Source organism: Corylus avellana, chromosome ca4, assembly GCF_901000735.1.
Source record: "Corylus avellana chromosome ca4, CavTom2PMs-1.0".
Classification (NCBI taxonomy): domain Eukaryota; kingdom Viridiplantae; phylum Streptophyta; class Magnoliopsida; order Fagales; family Betulaceae; genus Corylus; species Corylus avellana.
In genome coordinates this window covers 4,015,125-4,034,154 of record NC_081544.1, presented here as the reverse complement: position 1 = coordinate 4,034,154, position 19,030 = coordinate 4,015,125, and the positions used below count along the sequence as shown (strand labels likewise).

The following is a 19,030-nucleotide window of genomic DNA, read 5'->3' as shown; positions in this document are numbered from 1 at the left end:
TGATATAATAACCTCAAATCAATATTCATTCTAATAATATTCATAAGATCTAATAAATTCCTCAAGAATAAATATTATTACCTAATATCATCAATAAATATCTCAACCTCAAAGTAAATGCCATTACCTAATATGAATATTAATATAATCATAGTATCAATTTAATATCTCTAAAATAAGACTTTAAAAATCTGGGTTGCTACATACATGATGCCCCTAGCTCTTAGGGCGATTTTTTCCTTTCCCTTCCTCTCCGCCTCTTCCCCCTCCTTTGGTCCATTTTTTTTCTCTAGGCTTTTGGATCGACCGTTTTTTGCCCAATCTTCTGCCCTTGCCAAACCCATGTTGTCGCTCGCCCCTCCGCGTGTCCTCTTTGGCTCCGTCCAGGTTCTTCGGGTTTCGACCATTTTCCCCCGACAACCTTCCACCCCGCCGTGGTTTCTGTTTTGGGTTTTTTGTTTCTTTGTTTTATTTTCTTGTATTCTCTCCTTTTCTTGTTTTTTGCTAGAGTTTGTGTTTGTTTCTTTCTGTTTCTGCTTTTGTTGTTTCTGCTTGTTTAGGTATCCTTTGTGGATGATGCTCATGGGGTTTCACTAAACTTCCCCTCCGTTTGAGTGCGCCGCGGATCTCCTATGCGCCTGCTCCGCCTCCCACCGTCCTCTGTTGGGCCTTTTTCTCGCACCCCCCACCGCGATGAGATTCCAACGCCCCTTTCCATTTTCGGTTTCCGGCGAGCGCGCGATCAACTCTTCTTTCCGGATGTTGTCATCCTCTTAGTATGCTTTTTTCTGTTGGTTATTTCCCTGTAATTTTGTCTAACTTTCCTTTTTTGTTCTTTCTGTCTTGTTTTGTTTTCCTGTATCGGTTTTGTTTTTTGCTTGTAATAATTCTCGGTCTTCTCTCTCGATCTGCCTGCCTGAAGCCCTTCGGGGTAGTTGATTTGGTCCAGACCTTTTGGGTTGTAGATGTGAACGCTATTCTGACTTTCTAGTCCAGGAGGATGAGTTTTGGCTTGGGGTTCTCTACCCTCAATGCCGAGGAATAAGAGCTATCTATGCATTGGTTTGAATCTATTTGGCGCAGATCTGATGTTTAATTTGAGAGTTAGTCATAGGTTAGCGGATTTTGTATGAGCCTGGAATGTAATACGTCATTTTTGACACTTGTAACCTCGTAACTTCGGCTATAGTTGCTTTAGAGCTTTGCTCTGTGTTGTTTGAGCTTTATGCTCGTTTATCAATGAATGAGATTGAACTGTTTCAAAAATAATACATTTTAAAAGTGCCCTAAAAACCCAAAGAATATATATATATATCAAGAGTTTGTTAGTTTGGACTGACCCGTCATCCATCATCATTGTGGGATAGTTGTTGGATAAAAATGTAATTTTAAGCATTACTCTTTTTTATAATGATGGATTCAAGAATTGATTGAGATAGTCATATAAAATAATTTTAACTCGTCCCCAAGGAGTAGCTTAATCGGCCGTGAATCACGCCTCATGAAGTGAAGGTCACTAGTTCGAATCCTCACTCTCCTTTCTCTTGTGTGGACATTTAAAAAAAAAAACAAAAAAGAACTCTAACATTATATCCAAGTGTTTAATTAGTATACTTAACATTTCAGCTAACGTTCATGGGCTACAATTCCAGCTAACTTTCATGGGCTACAATTCCCCTTGTTATTCTCCTAACTTTCTATGCCCATCAGATATTATATCAAACAAACTAACCTGAATGCCTATCAAATTCAAATTATTTAATTACTAACAAGTTTGAAGCTAGTTAACGTTTTTTCCAAAAAAAAGAAAAAAGAAAGACTAGTTAACGTTATTATACTTATATTTTAGCCGCGGAGGCTCTCAGCTAAAGCCTCTCAACAATGGCTTCCAAAGCAAGTAGCTCAGTGTGCTTGCATTTTCTGCTTCTTCTCCTCGTCTCCGGCACTGCAATTTCTCAATCGGTAGTGAAGACTCTTCCGGGCTACCCCGGTGAATTACCCTTTACACTTGAAACTGGGTATGTCTTACATTTCTTTTTCTTTCATCTTCCACATATATTAATTGACTGGCAATCGATGATATTGACGGGGGATTTATATATATACAGATACGTAAGTGTGGGCAATGTGGAATTCTTCTACTATTTCGTTGAGTCGGAAGGGAAGCCGGGAGCTGATCCTCTTCTACTCTACATGAATGGAGGCCCTGGTTGCTCTGGTTTAAATGGATTCTTTTACCAGATTGGTAGGATTCTTTTAACATGATCATCTTTTTCATCGAATTGTTTATAGATCTACGCTGAAACATGCTGTTAATGTACTCGGTTCATTTCATTTTTAGGATTTCTGCTCTTAAATGAACATCCGTGCTTCTTTAAATGAACAGGCCCATTAAAATTCAACATCAGTGATTACACTGGGGGCTTACCAACATTGATATACGAACCAAACACATGGACAAAGGTACCCATTTATTAAATTTAGTAAGATTGCTCAATATCTCGGATTGAGATAATCCTCTCAAATTTTATAAAATATGAGATTCTTGAGTCTTCAATTACATCTAACGGTCTAAATAAATGTACAAGTTTGTGTGTTACTGAGCCGGCAAGTAACTTTAGTTTTCAACATGTGAAAGCACACAAACAGGGGATCCGAATCCGAAAATCTCTGCTTATAGTTTTGGTTACTGATAATGGTAATGCTTTTTCCAGACAGCCAACATAATATTTATAGATATACCGGTGGGTGCTGGCTTTTCATATGCAACAACTACAGACGCTTGGGGGACGACAGACACAGAATGGGCGGCACAAGCCTATGAGTTTCTAAGAAACGTGAGTGTATTTGATATTAAGAATAATTAAACTCCTTCTTTCGATTGAATTGAAGCAAAACCCATAAAAGATCTCTTATTTGTTTATCTGCTAATTATATATTTGCATTTATGATGCAGTGGTTGGGCGTACACCCAGATTTTGTGACAAATCCAGTCTTTCTTGGAAGCGATTCATATGCAGGAATAATTACTCCAATTCTTGCTCAAGATATAATAAATGGTAACTTAACTTAATTGAAGTCAATTACCCAATTGTGGTAAACTAATTATGAATTATACACACAAACCTGCTTCTTTTTTATTGACTTGCAGGTAATGAAGCAGGAATTACGCCTCGTGTGAATCTCAAAGTAAATACATGATCTAACACATCCTTTCTTTTTCTTTTTTTGATTACTCATTTTGTATTGCAATGAATATAATGTTGTTAAATATATATATATATTATCAGGGATACTCGATTGGATGCCCACATACAAATACAGATCTAGAAACGAATGCAAAGGTCACATTTGCACACCGGATGGCTTTAATATCAGATGCTATGTATAAGGTAATTGTTAGAATATATAGCTTAATTTTGATAAGTAATTGTAGTTGGTTCCCAATATTTCATCTTTTGATTCATTGTTCTTCTTCTCAATAATATTCAATTTCAGTCAGCAAAAACCAGTTGCCATGGGAATTACGCTGATCCGACCACTGCAAACTGCACAGAGGCACTTTCAGCAATCTCCCAGGTTTGAGTGATTATATATCACCGCTCACCTCTGTTTACTACAACATGTTTGGTTTTGATCAATTCAATGGGCAGCAAGAATGAGTGATCATTTATCTGAATCTTCAGTGCATAGAGCTTATAAGCTCGCAAAATATATTGGAACCCGATTGTGCTTTCTTGTCACCCAAAGCAAAAGAAGAAAGAGCTCGAAGATCTCTCAGAGATAATTCTCAAAATTTCATTCTGCCATCGCCTAGAAGAACTGGTGAATTTTGGTGCAAAGTAAATCTCTCTCTCTGTCTCTCTCTCTCTCATGCAGTTGAGTTCATCTAATTTGATTTGTTCGCCCTTTTCCTTTGGCAGAATTTTGATTATTTGCTCATGGACATATGGGGAAATTATAGAAGTGTCCAAGATGCTCTCCATGTTCGACCGGTAGGTGCTTCTTGTGACTAATCCCAATCTTCACCAATTTGTTGTCGGAACTAAATGTAAAAATTTTTTATGAGGTTTACTTGTTCAGATAAATTGATGGGTATTCTAAATTTATTTGAACTGATAAACTCCATACTAACTTTTTTATATTTACTATTCAAATTACTAGCAATCTAGACGGTCCGAGCTTAATAGTATTATTATTGGTTTAGTAATAATAATTCTTTAGTAATAGCTCATGGATTGAGGTATGTGTAATATGTCAACAGGGAACAATCAAACAATTCTTTAGGTGCAATATCACCTTGGACTACACAGTTGTCACCAATGATGTTGTCCCATATCACAAAAATCTTACTGATACAGGCTTGCAAATCCTAGTTTTCAGGTTCCTATCTTCAACTTCTCAAATTATTTGATTGCATTGATTATTAGTTACACCAGTAGCTATGTTAAAAAATAATTCTCATGGGTTAAACTGGTTTTTACCCCCCAAAAAAAAAAGAGAAAAAAGTAAAAAGTAAAAAGTAAAAGAAAACTACATATGACTATATATGTTATGTTATGTTAAATTATCACTTATTCTAAGAGTTTAAATTAATAGGAATTGATTAATTAAATTTTTTTTAATTTATATTATAATAGTTGCTCTCATGTTCAGTCTCAAACTCCCTTTTAATAGATGGGGTCCAATACTCAATATTTAATTGAAATTAGAGGTGAATGACAGAGACAATATTTGAACTTAGAATCACTGCTATGACACCATGTTATATTACCATTTATCTCAACAATTTACCTCTTATTTGAATTAATTATTCCGTATGTTAGGCTTCACCTATTAGGAAACAATTTGAATCTACATGTAAAAGGGAGTATTAAAATATTGATCAAATGATTAATTTTTTTTTTTTTTTTTTTCTTTTTGGGCCAAGACCGGTTGCATTTTGTATTTTTTTTGGTTACTATTTTTGTTTTGAAATCAGAAAATAAAAAGTTTCTTTGCTTGACAATTACAATTTCTTTTGTTTTTTTCTAAAGACAATTACAAATTTTACTCTTTGTGCAGTGGAGACCATGACATGGTTATCCCACATAACGGTATTGAGCGGTGGATAAATTCTCTAGACCTAACACTTGATACTGACTGGCGACCCTGGTTTGTGAGTGGTCAAGTTGCAGGGTTAGTTTTCTTAATGCCATATATTAGATCACCATTTTTTTTTTATTGCCAATTATATATATATATATATATAGCGCTAATAATGTGCATTGTTGTCTAGGTACACGAGGAAATATACAAATGATGGATACCGCTTGACATACGCGACTCTGAAGGCAAGAAAAGCTTTTAATTTTTTTATTTATTGATCTAAATAAAACTAGGAAAAATGTTTGGAGTACTTCTATGATGTCTCATATTGTCTGGGTGTGAAAAAAATGATGTGTTTATAGGGAATATGTTCTTTTTAAATGGTATGGGACATTTTGGGGTAAACCCAATAATAGAATCATGCAGGTTTGACCCAAAGCGGACAATATCATATCATATTGGGTGGAGTGTTATAACTTCACTTTTTACTAGAACTTTTTCACAAACAACTTTAATTCAATTTTTCTCTTATATGGTCATTTTTTTAAAACCAAAATAAAAATTCTGAAACAATAACATCTTATGGGGTCTTTTTTTTTTTATTTGATATATATAAATGGTATTTTTCTTCATAAAATTGTCATTTTTTTTTTAATAAAAATTGGTCATTAATATAAAGAAAAATATCATTTTTTTTTAAAAAAAATACCAAATAAAAAGAGAAATGATATAGTGCAATGAAAAGATCATTTTTGGCACATAAAAGTCCTAGGTGGCAAGTGGTCATAGGCCCCATCTGTAATTGCTGTGGCCTCTTGCCACCTAAGACTTTTATGAGCAAAAAATGATCTTTTTATTGCATTACAGCATATCTCTTTTTTTATGATGTATGCTACAGTGCAATATAATGTCCACGTTTGGCTCATATTTAATGACTTGTCTGATGGGGAGAGAGGATTGAAATTCAAATTTCAAATTTGAATCCTCCCTTTCATGTGATTGTTCATCTGCCATGTCACTAAAAATGGGCCAAATGTGGGCATTATATTGCACTGAAGCATTTTTCATAAAAAAAAAAAAAAAAAAAAAATGACCACATAGGATGTTATTGCTTCAGAATATTTTTTTTTTTTAATTTTAATTTTATTTTGTTTTGTTTTTTTTTAAAAAAATTACCACATAAGAGAAAAGTTTGGCCAAAGTTCTGTCAAAAAGTTGTGTCTCTATCATTTCTCATTTATAGATGTTGTAAGTGTCATTTATCATTTGTCATATGACCGTCCACATTTTAATAATTGACACAGTAAGTGACACTTGAACTGCTATGTCAGTTTATAAAGAATTTGTATTAAAAGTTTTTTTTTTATTTCAACATGAATTTATATTAAAAGTTATAATACCTCTAATAACATTCAAAAAATAATGAAGATTACATATTTTCTTTCTAATTTGTGCAGGGATCTGGACACTCGCCACCAGAGTACAAAAGGAAGGAATGTTATAACATGTTTCATAGATGGGTCTACTATTATCCTCTGTAATTTTTTTTTTTTTTTTTGGCCTTTTCAATTCCCATTGTTGGGATAAATTTTCTTATATTAGATGTTAATTGCAATTGGAGTCCATTGGACTGAATATTTCCAAAAAACAGTCTATTTCTATTTTTGGAGTATTTGAATATCTAAATCCGAGAATGAACCATTCATAAAGAAAGAGATCTATGGTACGTACGTATCTCAGGTGGCATTCTCATATAAGGCCTATTTACAATTTTGTTCTTCTTTTCAATAGATGGGGTCTTTCTGAAATTTTCTATTTTATAGAGGCCTATTTGAAATTTTCTGTTTCATAGAGGCTTTTTTTTTTTTTTTTTGACATGTCACATAAGAGAGATGAAGATTGAATTAGTGACCTCCGCTTCATTAAGCGTGATCCAGCCGATTGAGCTCATAGAAGCATATTTGAATGTTCTTTTTAACATAAGCTAGGCCTATTCGAAATTTTCTATTTTGCAGTGGCTTATTTGTCATTAACTATTTTATTTTTCACTCGTTAATCTAATTAGAGTATATTTGAAATTGCGTTAGAAATATTAAAAAATACTTTTAGTACACAAAAAAAAATGTGCCAAGTAAAAAACTGTTTTGTTTGATAAAGAATTCAAAAAGTATTCTTTGACTTTTTACTTTAAAATTTATTTGACTTTTGTTTGGTAAAGAACATCCACTTGATCTTGATGCAATTTTAGTATATTGTTCCTGACGACAAAAGTAACGTATTGATTGGTGTCGATCGTTGGAATTCCTCTCTAGTCACTTGATTTTTTCTTTACAGTTTTGCAAGAGCAAAGTTTTTTTCATTCTTCATAAAAGTTTAAATTGGAATTTGATACATTTCATATCACATTTTTAATAGGTAATATTTTTGCTAAGTTTAATAAGATGCTTTTTGGGATGGTGTAATTTCCCTCGGAGAATATGTATATATATATATGTAATTTGTAGGTGGCATCATGCTTGCCCATTTTCTGGTCCCAATAAAAGAAGGTCAAGCTATGTCAAAAAAAAAAAAAAAATATGCAGGAGAGAATTAAGAAAATCTTCTAAATTCATAAATGCTCACATAGTGATCATATATACAGGTCACAATAGACACATGAAAAAAGAAAAAGAAAAAAGGAAAATAAAAAATAAAAAAACGTCCTGAGCCGAGAAAGTGGTACTTTAGACATTATGAAGACATCGAGGGGCCTTTTCGTACAAGAACATCCAAGCCTTATTGCAGCTCCGGCAAGCTCATCGGAATCGAAATACGGATGTTGAGAGAGAAGAAAATTACAATTTGAGTCTGAAGTCTGAGCAGTTTTGAAGCAGATATTCACGGCATGATAATGATTAATGACAGACGATGACTTCATGCGGGTTGGGCGAGACAATTTGCGTCAAAACCGAACACTAACCGGATCGGACCACCCAATTGGTAAGCCAAAAGCCGGTTTTGGAGAAGGAGTTTTATATTAATTCTTTATTATGCTAAACTACAAGTCTCCAAACCGATTATAATTCATCTAACTTTCTATACTAATAAAATAATATAGCAAATAATTAACAGCTAATCGTCTATTCATGTCAATCTACTTTTTCTTTTGTCCATTTTATTCTTTTCAAAGTGGGGAAGATGGGGATTCATGTAAATCCACAATCAGTTTGAAGCCTTGTTATTGTAGCTGGCGGCTCAGCTTCACAGACCAAAAAACCGCCTCTTAATTATGGCTTCCAAAGCAAGTAGCTCAATGTGCTTCCATTTTCTGCTTCTTCTGCTTGTCTCAGCCACTGCGATCTCTCAATGGATTGTCAAAACTCTTCCAGGCTACCCCGGTGAATTACCCTTTACACTTGAAACTGGGTATATATGTCTTACATTTCTTTTTCTTTCATCTTCTCTTCTATATATATATATATATATATATATATATTAATTGACTGGCAATCGATGATATTGATGGGGGATTTATATATATATATATATACACAGATACGTAAGTGTGGGAAATGTGGAATTCTTCTACTATTTCGTTGAGTCGGAAGGGAAACCGGGAGCTGATCCTCTTCTACCCTACATGAATGGAGGCCCTGGTTGTTCCGGTTTAAATGGATCCCTTTACCAGATTGGTAGGATTCTTTTAACATGATCATCTTTTTCATCGAATTGTTTATAGGTCTACACTGAAACATGGTGTTAATGTAATAGGTTCATTTCATTTTTAGGATTTCTGCTCTTAAATGAACATCCGTGCTTCTTTAAATGAACAGGCCCATTAAAATTCAATATCAGTGATTACACTAGGGGCTTACCAACATTGATATACGAACCAAACACATAGACAAAGGTACACATTTGAAGTACCTACTACCTAGTACGTAGCTAAGCTAAGTACCGCAATGTTTTCATTAATTTTCATGGTCTGGACAAATTTTCATTCAACTTTTGCCATTGTCATACTTTTCCAGACTGCCAACATAATATTTTTAGATGCCCCTGTGGTTGCTGGCTTTTCCTATGCAATAACTACGGAGGCTTGGAGCACATCAGACACAAAATCAGCGGCACAAACCTATGAGTTTCTGAGAAATGTGAGTGTCATTGATGAGTGAAAAAAAAAAAAAAAAAAAAAAAAATTAGGATAAAGTCCACGTGCTCCTCAAATTACTATTAAATTGACAATATTCTCTCAAATTTTTAAATGTGACAATATCCTATCTAAACTAGTAAAACATTGTCAATGTCCCTCCAAACTTTCGAAGTAGGAGTGGCAAAATAGGTACCTGACACGACCCGGATTATGACCCGTGGGTACCCATTACACGATTAGCCTATACACAAACACGACCCGTTTAGCTAAACGGGTAATCGGGTCTGACACGAAAATAGTCGGGTAACCCGACACGACCCGCTTATCCATTTAAAATAACCGGGTCTAATCGGGTAGACCCGACCCGTTAAAACCCTAAACTATAAAATTTAATAAAAAAAAAAAATCAAAAAATCAAAATTGTAATATTAATACATCAATACACTGTCAATGCAAAAAATTGAGTTACAAGTTATTAAAAGCTTTAATAAAGGATAAGAAAAAAAAATGGAAAGTGACCATAATTGTACTCCAAAAAAAATTACTAAACTCATGATTTCACATAAACTTAAAACAAGCAAGCATATTGACTAAGTTCATTTATTAAAATAATTTTTAGTATAAAAAAATTTAATTTTGCTCAAATTACATTTCACTAAAAAAGAATTATTTATATTTCAACACAAAATATGATATATGTAATTTGTTGAAATTAAATATCTCATAACAAAGATGAATTTTGCAAATCATTTGAAAAAAAAAAATTAAGGACAAAAAGCAAGAAGAATGTTTTTAAATTAAAATCATTTAATTAAATATTTAAATATAACAAAGGCTCTACCTAAATTTGTTGTCTTAGGCCTCAAAATCTATTAAGTCGGACCTACTCGAGGGGTTGGCTTGGATGTTTGGTTACTAGTAATCCACTTGGCCCTCATCCATACCTTATAAAGCATAAAGTCTAAGTTGGGACAAAACTAAAATTTCTATTTCAAAATGATCAAAATATGAATGAGATTGAGGGGTAAAATGTGTCAACATTTCCATAATAGCAATAAAGAAAAAAGACAATAAAAAAAAGCTAACAAAAACAAAATAATAATAATAATGATAATAATAAAACAAAACTCAAAATTACATCAACATTAAATTCATAATTCATTACAAAATACTTGTTCACTTGAAGTCTTGAAGGTTCCATGATCCATCCCATGTAATTAAATATATGAATTATGAAACACTACAAATATGCTCATTTTTTTACTCTTTTTTTTTTTTTTTTTTAAAAAAAAAAAACCGGGTCTGGTGGGTACCCGTCAGACCCGGACAGTAACAGGGTCTAACGGGTACCTGCCAAACCCGAACAGTAATCGGATCTAATAGGTACCTGCTAGACCCGAACAGTAACTGTGTCTAGCGGGTTGACCCGCCAGACACGAATTAACCGGGTCTTAAACGGGTAAACCCGATTAAGACCCAAACCCGATAAGGCCAAACCCAATACCTGTTTTTTCGTGTCGTGTTCATGTCGAGTTCACGGGTCGTGTCAAAATTGCCAACCCTATTTCGAGGGTGCAGTGTACAGGACCGAAGTTTACTCTGCAGGGGTGGGTTCAAAGGACCCTGCCTTGTAGAAGTTCTCAAATATCAACAAAAATATATTACTCAATAAGACAAAAATTATGCCTATCAATTCAAATATATATATATATATATATATATATATATATACACACAACAATTTTAATTTTTTTTTTAAAAAAAAAAACGATTTTTTTTAAAGAAAGAAAATTTTTATAATTTTTTTTTAAACTGGAATTTTTATTTTAAAAATTTATAAAATAAAAACGAAAATTTTCAATTTTTATAAAAAAATAGAAATTTTTTAATTTTTTTCTTATAAAATAGAAAATTTTTTCTTTAATTTTTTAGGTCTTTCCTAGAAGTTTTAGTATTTATTTTTTTTTGATTTTACTAAAGGTAATTTCGTCATTGGGGGAGGGTACATTGACAATGTTTTGGTAGTTTTGGGGGGAACATTGTTACAATTAAAAGTTTGAAGGGACATTGTCAATTAGGTGGTAGTTTGAGAGGTGTATGTAAACTTTTCTCAAATTTTTTTTTTAAAAAAAATTAGGGTGACCGAAGCCACTCCATAACCAATCTCGGAATGGCCAAACAATCCCGTACCCCTAGGGTGGTTCGGCTACGCCCAAATAGCAAAATATGGGTGATTTCGTTTAAATTATTTATGTTTTGGGTTTCTACATTATACATCCTATTTATTTTACAAAACAACTGAAATTGGCAAGTTCCAAAAATCCCTTCAATACCATGAACAACCTGGATATTTGTTATTTGTTTATCTGCTAATATTTACATTTATGATGCAGTGGTTGGGCGTGCACCCCAATTTTGTGACCAATCCTGTCTTTCTTGGAAGCGATTCATTCGCAGGAATAATTATTCCAGTTCTTGCTCAAGATATACTAAATGGTAACTTTCATTGAACACCAGCATCTAACGGACCTTGCAGACAAGGATTCTTGCTATTTTGAGTGAAATTTGAGCAAGCGGTGAATTGTTTTGCTCACATATGTTTTTTTTTTGCAGACGAGGACCTTGCAGAGTGAGCAATGTCGGCGGCGGCAGCGGATGCATGTGGTGTTTGAGAGAAACAATCCAGTGTTTAGCTCACTTTTTTTTTTTTTTTTTTGCAATTTTTCTTCAATGCTGATGCGTCAAACTCTGAGTGGGTTGAATAAAACTCTTGTTTTGTGCAACGACCACATAGAATACCCTCTCTAATTCTTTAGAGTGCGTCTTCTGTGTGGATGTTGCACAAAAGTCAGCTTTTGTACAACCCACACAATGAATGACAACTCAGCATGTAGCAAATTAGAAAATAGGTATGCCTACATCTGATTATACTCTCATCAATTCATTATAAATCAAAACCAACAAAGAAATTGTGATTGGTCTGAAATTACACCAGATGGAATTTTGGCCATGCCCAATCTACCGGCGTTGAGTCCTGCAGCCTGCTAGCGTAGGACATATATTAAAAAAATAATAATAATTTTTTTTTTGTTGTTAAATTTTTATGAGTTAATATTTAGTTTTTAATGCCTTAAAACTTATTTTTTGATTCAAAACTAAAATCTAGTGGTGAAAGGTGAACCCTTTAGGGATGGTATCACCCAAAAAGATTCAATTATCCTAAATTTAGTGCTAATACCTCAAATTTGGTGCTAATACCTCAAATTTATATTCCCCTTTAATATCTCTCTTCTTGATTTTTTTTTTAAAAAAAAATATATAAAATGTCTGACGCTTAAGGCAGCCGGAAATCTCTATTCACCGACAACAACAGAAACTGTCGAGCTTAGTTTGGTGAAGGTTTGGTTTTGTTTGTTTTAATTTATGAAGAGATTATAATCCAGTATACCCAAACCTATCTTCTAATTTGCAATATGCTGATTTGTCATTCACTGAGTGGGTTGCTCGACATTGAAAATATTCCCAATTCTTTATTATGCTAAGAGAAAACCTTCCGTCCGATCCATCTTTAAAACACGACATTTACATCATTCAATAAGAATTTGACGCGTCGCTTAAAGACACCAAAAGACACTCCCGACTAAAACACCGAATCATCACTCTTCTCATTTCCTTCTAACCCACCAACCCTAAACCACCTCTCCGGCCAAAGGCCGGCGCTGGAATCCATGGAGCCACCTCTGGCCATCGTCAGAATCCGTCAGTTTAAGGTAGATGAGAGAGAGAGAGAGAGATCGAGCCTGTGATGGTTGATGGGTAATGATTAATGGAGAAGAGAATGACGCCGGCTGTGAGTGAGATTTGAAAGTGGAGGAGGCGAAAAACTTGAGCAAGTTACGGATTTCCCATTTGATTGTTCTGATTTGGTGATTTTGATTTAGTGTTTGAATTTTATGTGGGTTTTGTTGGTTAGGTTTTTATTTGGTTGTTGATCATTGTTGTTGAGATAGGGTTCAATGGCCAATATTAGAGCTTCCAAATCTTGGTTTGCATAAGTTTTGGGGTGAAACAAGTGAAGGATGAAGAAGTAAATAGTGAAATTGTTGTTGGGTTTCACCATTGTTGTCTGAGAAAGAAACTAGACTTGCAACAAGCAACCAAGCGGTAGTGGCCCTTGCTCAGATTTGGCAAAACTAGTGGTGGGTCGGCCGTGGTGGAGGTTGAACTCAGCCAACGTAGTGAGGGTGGAGCCGACTGCCGCAGTCGCTGGTGGGAGAGAACCGGTCGTGGGTGTCCGAAGGGAAGGGACGAAAGTGTCAAATTTGGATTTAATGCTTTCGTTTCTATTTTTATTTGTTGTGTCTAGGTGATGTGCCAAAATATGATTGGACGATGTAAAAATAGTGTTTTACATAGAGGAATGCTACAAGAAATAGCTTCATTAAAAAGTTCATTTTTTTGCCGTTTTCATCTTAGGTGGCATGGTCAATTTTTCATTAATTTATTGTTTAAAATTTATTAATTTTAAAATGGATCATGCCGCCTAGGATGAAAATAGCCAAAAAAATAGACTTTTTAATGAAGCCAAGCATTTCTCTTTCACCTTGTCATCTTGATTTTTTCAAAAAATTAAAAAAAAGAAAAAAAAAGAAAAAAAAAGAAAGAGATGTGGGTAGAATGACAAAAAGCATATCTCGTTTTACATATGGACTGAATAGAAGGGGTCTCCTATGCTAAACTCCAAGTCTCCAGACTCCAAGTCGATTATAATTCAACTAACTTTCATGGACAAGTACCCCATATCATTTGATTAACTTTCTATTCTAATAAAATAATATAGCAAATAATTAACAGCTAATCGTCTAGTCATGCCAATCTACTTTTTCTTGTCTTTTTTTTTTCTTTCCAAATTGGGGAAGGTGGGGATTCATGTGGCTGAGGAGTGACTCAGCTACCCAGACCAACAAGCCTCTCAACAATGGCTTCCAAAGCAACCTCAGTATCCTTGAATTTGCTGCTTCTTCTGCTTGTCTCAGCCACCGCGGTCTCTCAATGGATTGTCCAAACTCTTCCAGGCTACCCCGGTGAATTACCCTTTAAACTTGAAACTGGGTATGTCTTACTCTTCTTTTTCTTTCATCTTCTCTCTCTCTCTCTCTCTCTCTCTATATATATATATATATATATATATATATATAACTGGCGATCGATGATATTGATGGGGGATTTATATATACACAGATACATAAGTGTGGGCAATGTGGAATTCTTCTACTATTTTGTTGAGTCGGAAGGGAATCCGGGAGCTGATCCTCTTATACTCTACATGAATGGAGGCCCTGGGTGTTCCGGTTTAAATGGATTCCTTTACCAGATCGGTATGTCTTAAATTCTTCTTCTTCTTCTTATTGTTTATAACTCTTCCACTAAAACATGCGGTTAACGCATGTAGTAGGTTCTTAAGGATGTCGGTGAACATGAGTACTTTAACTAAAACATATTATCCAACTAATTATAGCAGATGATTATTTTATCTCATTAAAAAGTGAAAAAAAAAATAAAAATACCTCTCCACTATGTCTTACTGGATATTATCCGTTCATGTAGGGGTGAATTTATATATATATATATATATATATATATGTATATATATATGTGTGTGTGTGTGTGTGTTGGGGTTGTATTTTATGGATTCTTGATGAGATGGATGTTTGGCTGTAGGCCCATTAAAATTCAATATCACTGATTACATTGGGGGCCTACCAACATTAATATACGAACCAAACACATGGACGAAGGTACACTTTTTTTTTTCTTTTTTTTTTTTTTTGTGAACTTCATAAAATTTTATGAAACTTTTATGGCGTTTCCAAAGTATTTTTTTGAAGTTCAAATTCTTAATTAAAGATATTTAGCTTTTAATTTCTTTTAATTATTTTATTCCGTTATTCTAAAATACCTCTTCTTTTTTTTTTTTTCTTTTTTTTTTTTAATTTTTGGCATTGTCGTACTTTTCCAGACTGCCAACATAATATTTTTAGATTCTCCTGTGGGTGCTGGCTTTTCATATGCGACAACTGCGGAGGCTTGGAACTCATCAGACTCAAAATCGGCTTCACAAAACTATGAGTTTCTAAGAAATGTGAGTCTCACTGATGATGATAAGAAACTTACATGCTCAAATTATTACACACCAACTTAGCTATGATCACTTCCATCTCAAGCATACTTCTTCCACTTTAAGAAAGATCATCTCTGCAGGGTTTATTTTTGAAATGAAGAGGTCAATTTACAATGTAAAAAGCTTATGCAACATAAAGCACCCGTTTTTGAAATTAGGGTTTTTTTTTTTCCACCTCGTTTTTCATTTGTATGGTTGCCAAAATAAAAACAAAAATGGGTGGTTAGAGCCATCCCATGCCTGATTCGGAGGTGGTTTAGCTATCCACAAATACCATTCCCTTTCTCCCCTTCCAATTAAAAAAAATAATAATAAATAAATAATAAAAGGATATTTATTATTTGTTTATCTGCTAATATTTACATTTATGATGCAGTGGTTGGGCCTACACCCAGATTTTCTGACCAATCCAGTCTTTCTTGGAAGCGATTCATATGCAGGACTAACTACTCCAATTCTTGCTCAACATATAATAAATGGTAACTAAATTAATCACCCCCATTGAAGCCGGAAGAGGATCCTCGCTCTCCAATTCAAATGAACGAGAGAGCATTCCGTTGGTGTTGGTTATATTTGAAGAATATTTTTGTCTTTTCAATTTTTGATAGGACAAAAACACTCTTTCAATATAACTAACTGAATATTTTTCAATTTAAATGAACGGAAGATGATCCTAATTCTTTGAAGTCAATTACCCGGTTGCGGTAAACTAATTCTGAATCATATACTGCTTCATTTTTGTTGACTTGCAGGCAATGAAGCAGGAATTATGCCTCATGTGAATCTGAAAGTACATATATATATATATATATATATATAACACATCCTTTTTCTTTTTCTTAATGATTATTTATTTTGTATTGCAATGAATATAATGATGGTAAAAGTAATATATATCAGGGATTCTCGATTGGATGCCCACATACAAATACAGATCTAGAAACGAACGCAAGGGTCACATATGCACACCGGATGGCTTTAATATCGAACGCTATGTATGAGGTAATTGTTAGAAAATATAGCTTTAGATTGATAAGTAAATAAATTATACCATTAAATAAATTAGCCCTTAATTATAAATTAATGATTAAAGTATATGTGATTCATAATATATTTGTTAACGTTGTATTTCATTTCAGTCAGCCAAAAGTAGTTGCCATGGGAATTACGCTGTTTCCACCAATGCAAACTGCACCGAGGCACTTTCAGCAATAGCCCAGGTTTCACGTACAGAATTGCATTAATTCTAATTTAATTTATATATCACTTTTTAATTAATTTAACGATGTTTATATATAATTTTATCGATTAATTTGATTATTTAGTGCATCAAGCTAATAAGCGAATCAAATATATTGGAGCCCAACTGTGCTTCCTTGTCACCAAAAGCTGAAGAAGAAAGAGCTCCAAGATCTCTCACAGAAAACTCTCAAAATTTCATTCTACCATCGCCTATAACAACTGCTGACTTTTGGTGCAAAGTAAAAAATCTCTCTCTTTCTCTCTCTCTCTCTCGTTCATCTATTAAATCACAACTTATTCCAAAATGCTAAGTTAATAAAATATATATAAAATCATATAATCATTACTTTAACATCTATTTTAATACCTTATTAAATTACTACTGTGAAAAAGACCCGTAGGAGAGTTCATCTGATTTGATTTGTTCACCCTTTTCCTTTGGCAGAATTTTGAATATTTGCTGATGGACATATGGGGAAATTATAGAAGTGTCCAAGATGCTCTTCATGTTCGAAAGGTAGGTGCTTCTTGGGACTAATTAAGCACAATGAAAGTAATGTAGCATGGTTTAATTGAAAAAAAAAAAAAAAAAGGTCAGGCGTTGAGGTATTTTAATTATGACCACAGGGCACAGTCGCAGAGTTCTTTAGGTGCAACCTCAACATCACCGATGCCAAGCATTACACATATGACATCACTGATGTTGTCCCATACCATAAAAATCTCACTCATACAGGCTTGCAAATCCTGGTCTTCAGGTTCCCATCTCCAACTTCTCTCTAATTATATATATATATATATATATATATATATATTCTCAAGAGTTATATTGGTTTCACACAAAAAAATAAATAAAAAAAATAACTATTGTCTATTATTTTTTTGAGCCTGTTTGGGATTGCGTTTGAAAAATACAGTTTTTCAATCAAAAACCGTTTTTTGGCAAAAGCTTTATTTTTAAGCTTTTGCCAAAAGTGTGTTTTGGCCATTTTAGGCTTTTTGAATATTTAAAAGCGCTTTTAATTTTTTTACCAAACGATTACTTTTTCTTTTAAACGGGCTTTTTGAGTATTAAACACAATTTAGGCTCTTCAAATGCAATCCCAAACATACTCTATGTCATATCATAACAAAAATACTTTCAAAACACATTACCAAACATAATGAGAATTTCAAAACTAAAATGTTGTTATATTAAGCTTACTGTTTGTTCTAGCCTTCTATACTAAACTCACTGATTTGCATGATAATTAATTGTTGTTTTAGGACTTCTCTTTAAATTCAAGGTCTACCTTTTCTTTGGCAAAATTTTTAAAAGTCCTTTTTTTTTTTAGTTGTGATGTGGCATAATTAGTAAAATAGGAGAAAATTTTTTTTCAAGAAAATAAATTATAATGTAAAATTTTCATAATGGTCAATTAAAATTTTTACTGTTCCTGCAGTGGCGATCATGACATGGTTGTACCACATAACGGTATTGAGCAATGGATAAATGCTCTAGACCTAACGGTGGATGTTGATTGGAGACCTTGGTTTGTTACTGGTCAAGTTGCAGGGTTAGTTTTTTTTAATAATATTTACAGTATTACCATTTTTTTTTTCTTTTTTCGTTATTTCTGATTTTTATTTTTTATATATCTAATAATGTGTGTTTTTGTCTAAGGTACACGATCAAATATACAAATGACGGATACCGCTTGACATACGCGACTATAAAGGCAAGAAAAACTTTTAATTTTGTTCCTCATTGATCTAAATAAAAATAAGAAAAATGTGGGGATATCGGAGTATTTCAATTTTTACTATAATTTTTTTTTTGTTATTAATTTTATAAGTAAATAATATATACCACCAAACTAATTAGCCCTTCATTATATATAAATGTTTAAAGTATATATGATGCATTAATTTTCATAGTTGTTCTATTTCATTTCAGTCAGCCAAACTAGTTGCCATGGGAATTACACATATTGTTTCTATTGATTTGTGCAGGGAGCTGGACACTCGCCACAAGAGTACAAACGCAAGGAATGTTATGACATGTTTTGTAGATGGATCCACTACTATCCTCTTTAGCTTTTTAGTTTTTAGTTTTTAGTTTTTTTCAATTCTCAATGTTTCTGAACGAGTGTTATATATTATTCTATATAGTAAAATTGGGAGTCTTCTATGTAATAAGTTCTCGTGAGATAACATTAATATTTCTCATGAGAGAATTATTATTAAAAAGTGTTATGAATGCGCTTTTAGGCTAAAAGGGTGTTTAAATATGTATATTAATATATTGTTGATAAAAACACCCTAATGGTTTATCTCCCCAACAAAAAGAGATATCTAAGTCTAAAAGATATATCACGTAGAAAGAGTCGTAGACCAAGTCCTATCTA

General features: G+C 33.3%; 3 protein-coding genes across 3 annotated transcripts in view; all 3 read left to right on the top strand.

The window, feature by feature from the left end:
- Window positions 1-614, top strand: part of LOC132177876 (serine carboxypeptidase-like 7) — a 3,975-nt gene extending 3,361 nt beyond the window's left edge. Inside the window, exon 4 of the mRNA XM_059590353.1 lies at window positions 561-614. Within this exon, the coding sequence (XP_059446336.1) occupies window positions 561-614 (54 nt within the window). The remainder of the gene's footprint in view (window positions 1-560) is intronic.
- A 1,234-nt stretch (window positions 615-1,848) lies between these two features.
- Window positions 1,849-6,807, top strand: LOC132179839 (serine carboxypeptidase-like 7). The gene is made up of 14 exons (XM_059592624.1): window positions 1,849-2,018; window positions 2,109-2,245; window positions 2,387-2,463; window positions 2,715-2,837; window positions 2,957-3,059; window positions 3,152-3,189; window positions 3,291-3,392; window positions 3,499-3,579; window positions 3,687-3,842; window positions 3,924-3,995; window positions 4,265-4,383; window positions 5,065-5,178; window positions 5,279-5,333; window positions 6,546-6,807. The coding sequence occupies exons 1-14, from the start codon at window positions 1,882-1,884 to the stop codon at window positions 6,627-6,629; spliced, it is 1,398 nt and encodes a 465-aa protein (XP_059448607.1). The 5' UTR covers window positions 1,849-1,881; the 3' UTR covers window positions 6,630-6,807.
- Window positions 6,808-13,974: 7,167 nt separating this feature from the next.
- Window positions 13,975-18,883, top strand: LOC132179038 (serine carboxypeptidase-like 7). The gene is made up of 14 exons (XM_059591656.1): window positions 13,975-14,332; window positions 14,462-14,598; window positions 14,942-15,018; window positions 15,240-15,362; window positions 15,778-15,880; window positions 16,154-16,191; window positions 16,302-16,403; window positions 16,541-16,621; window positions 16,727-16,882; window positions 17,089-17,160; window positions 17,271-17,401; window positions 18,086-18,199; window positions 18,307-18,361; window positions 18,636-18,883. Exons 1-14 carry the CDS (start codon window positions 14,199-14,201, stop codon window positions 18,717-18,719), a joined length of 1,407 nt encoding a protein of 468 aa, XP_059447639.1. The 5' UTR covers window positions 13,975-14,198; the 3' UTR covers window positions 18,720-18,883.
- The last annotated feature ends 147 nt before the right edge of the window (window positions 18,884-19,030 follow it).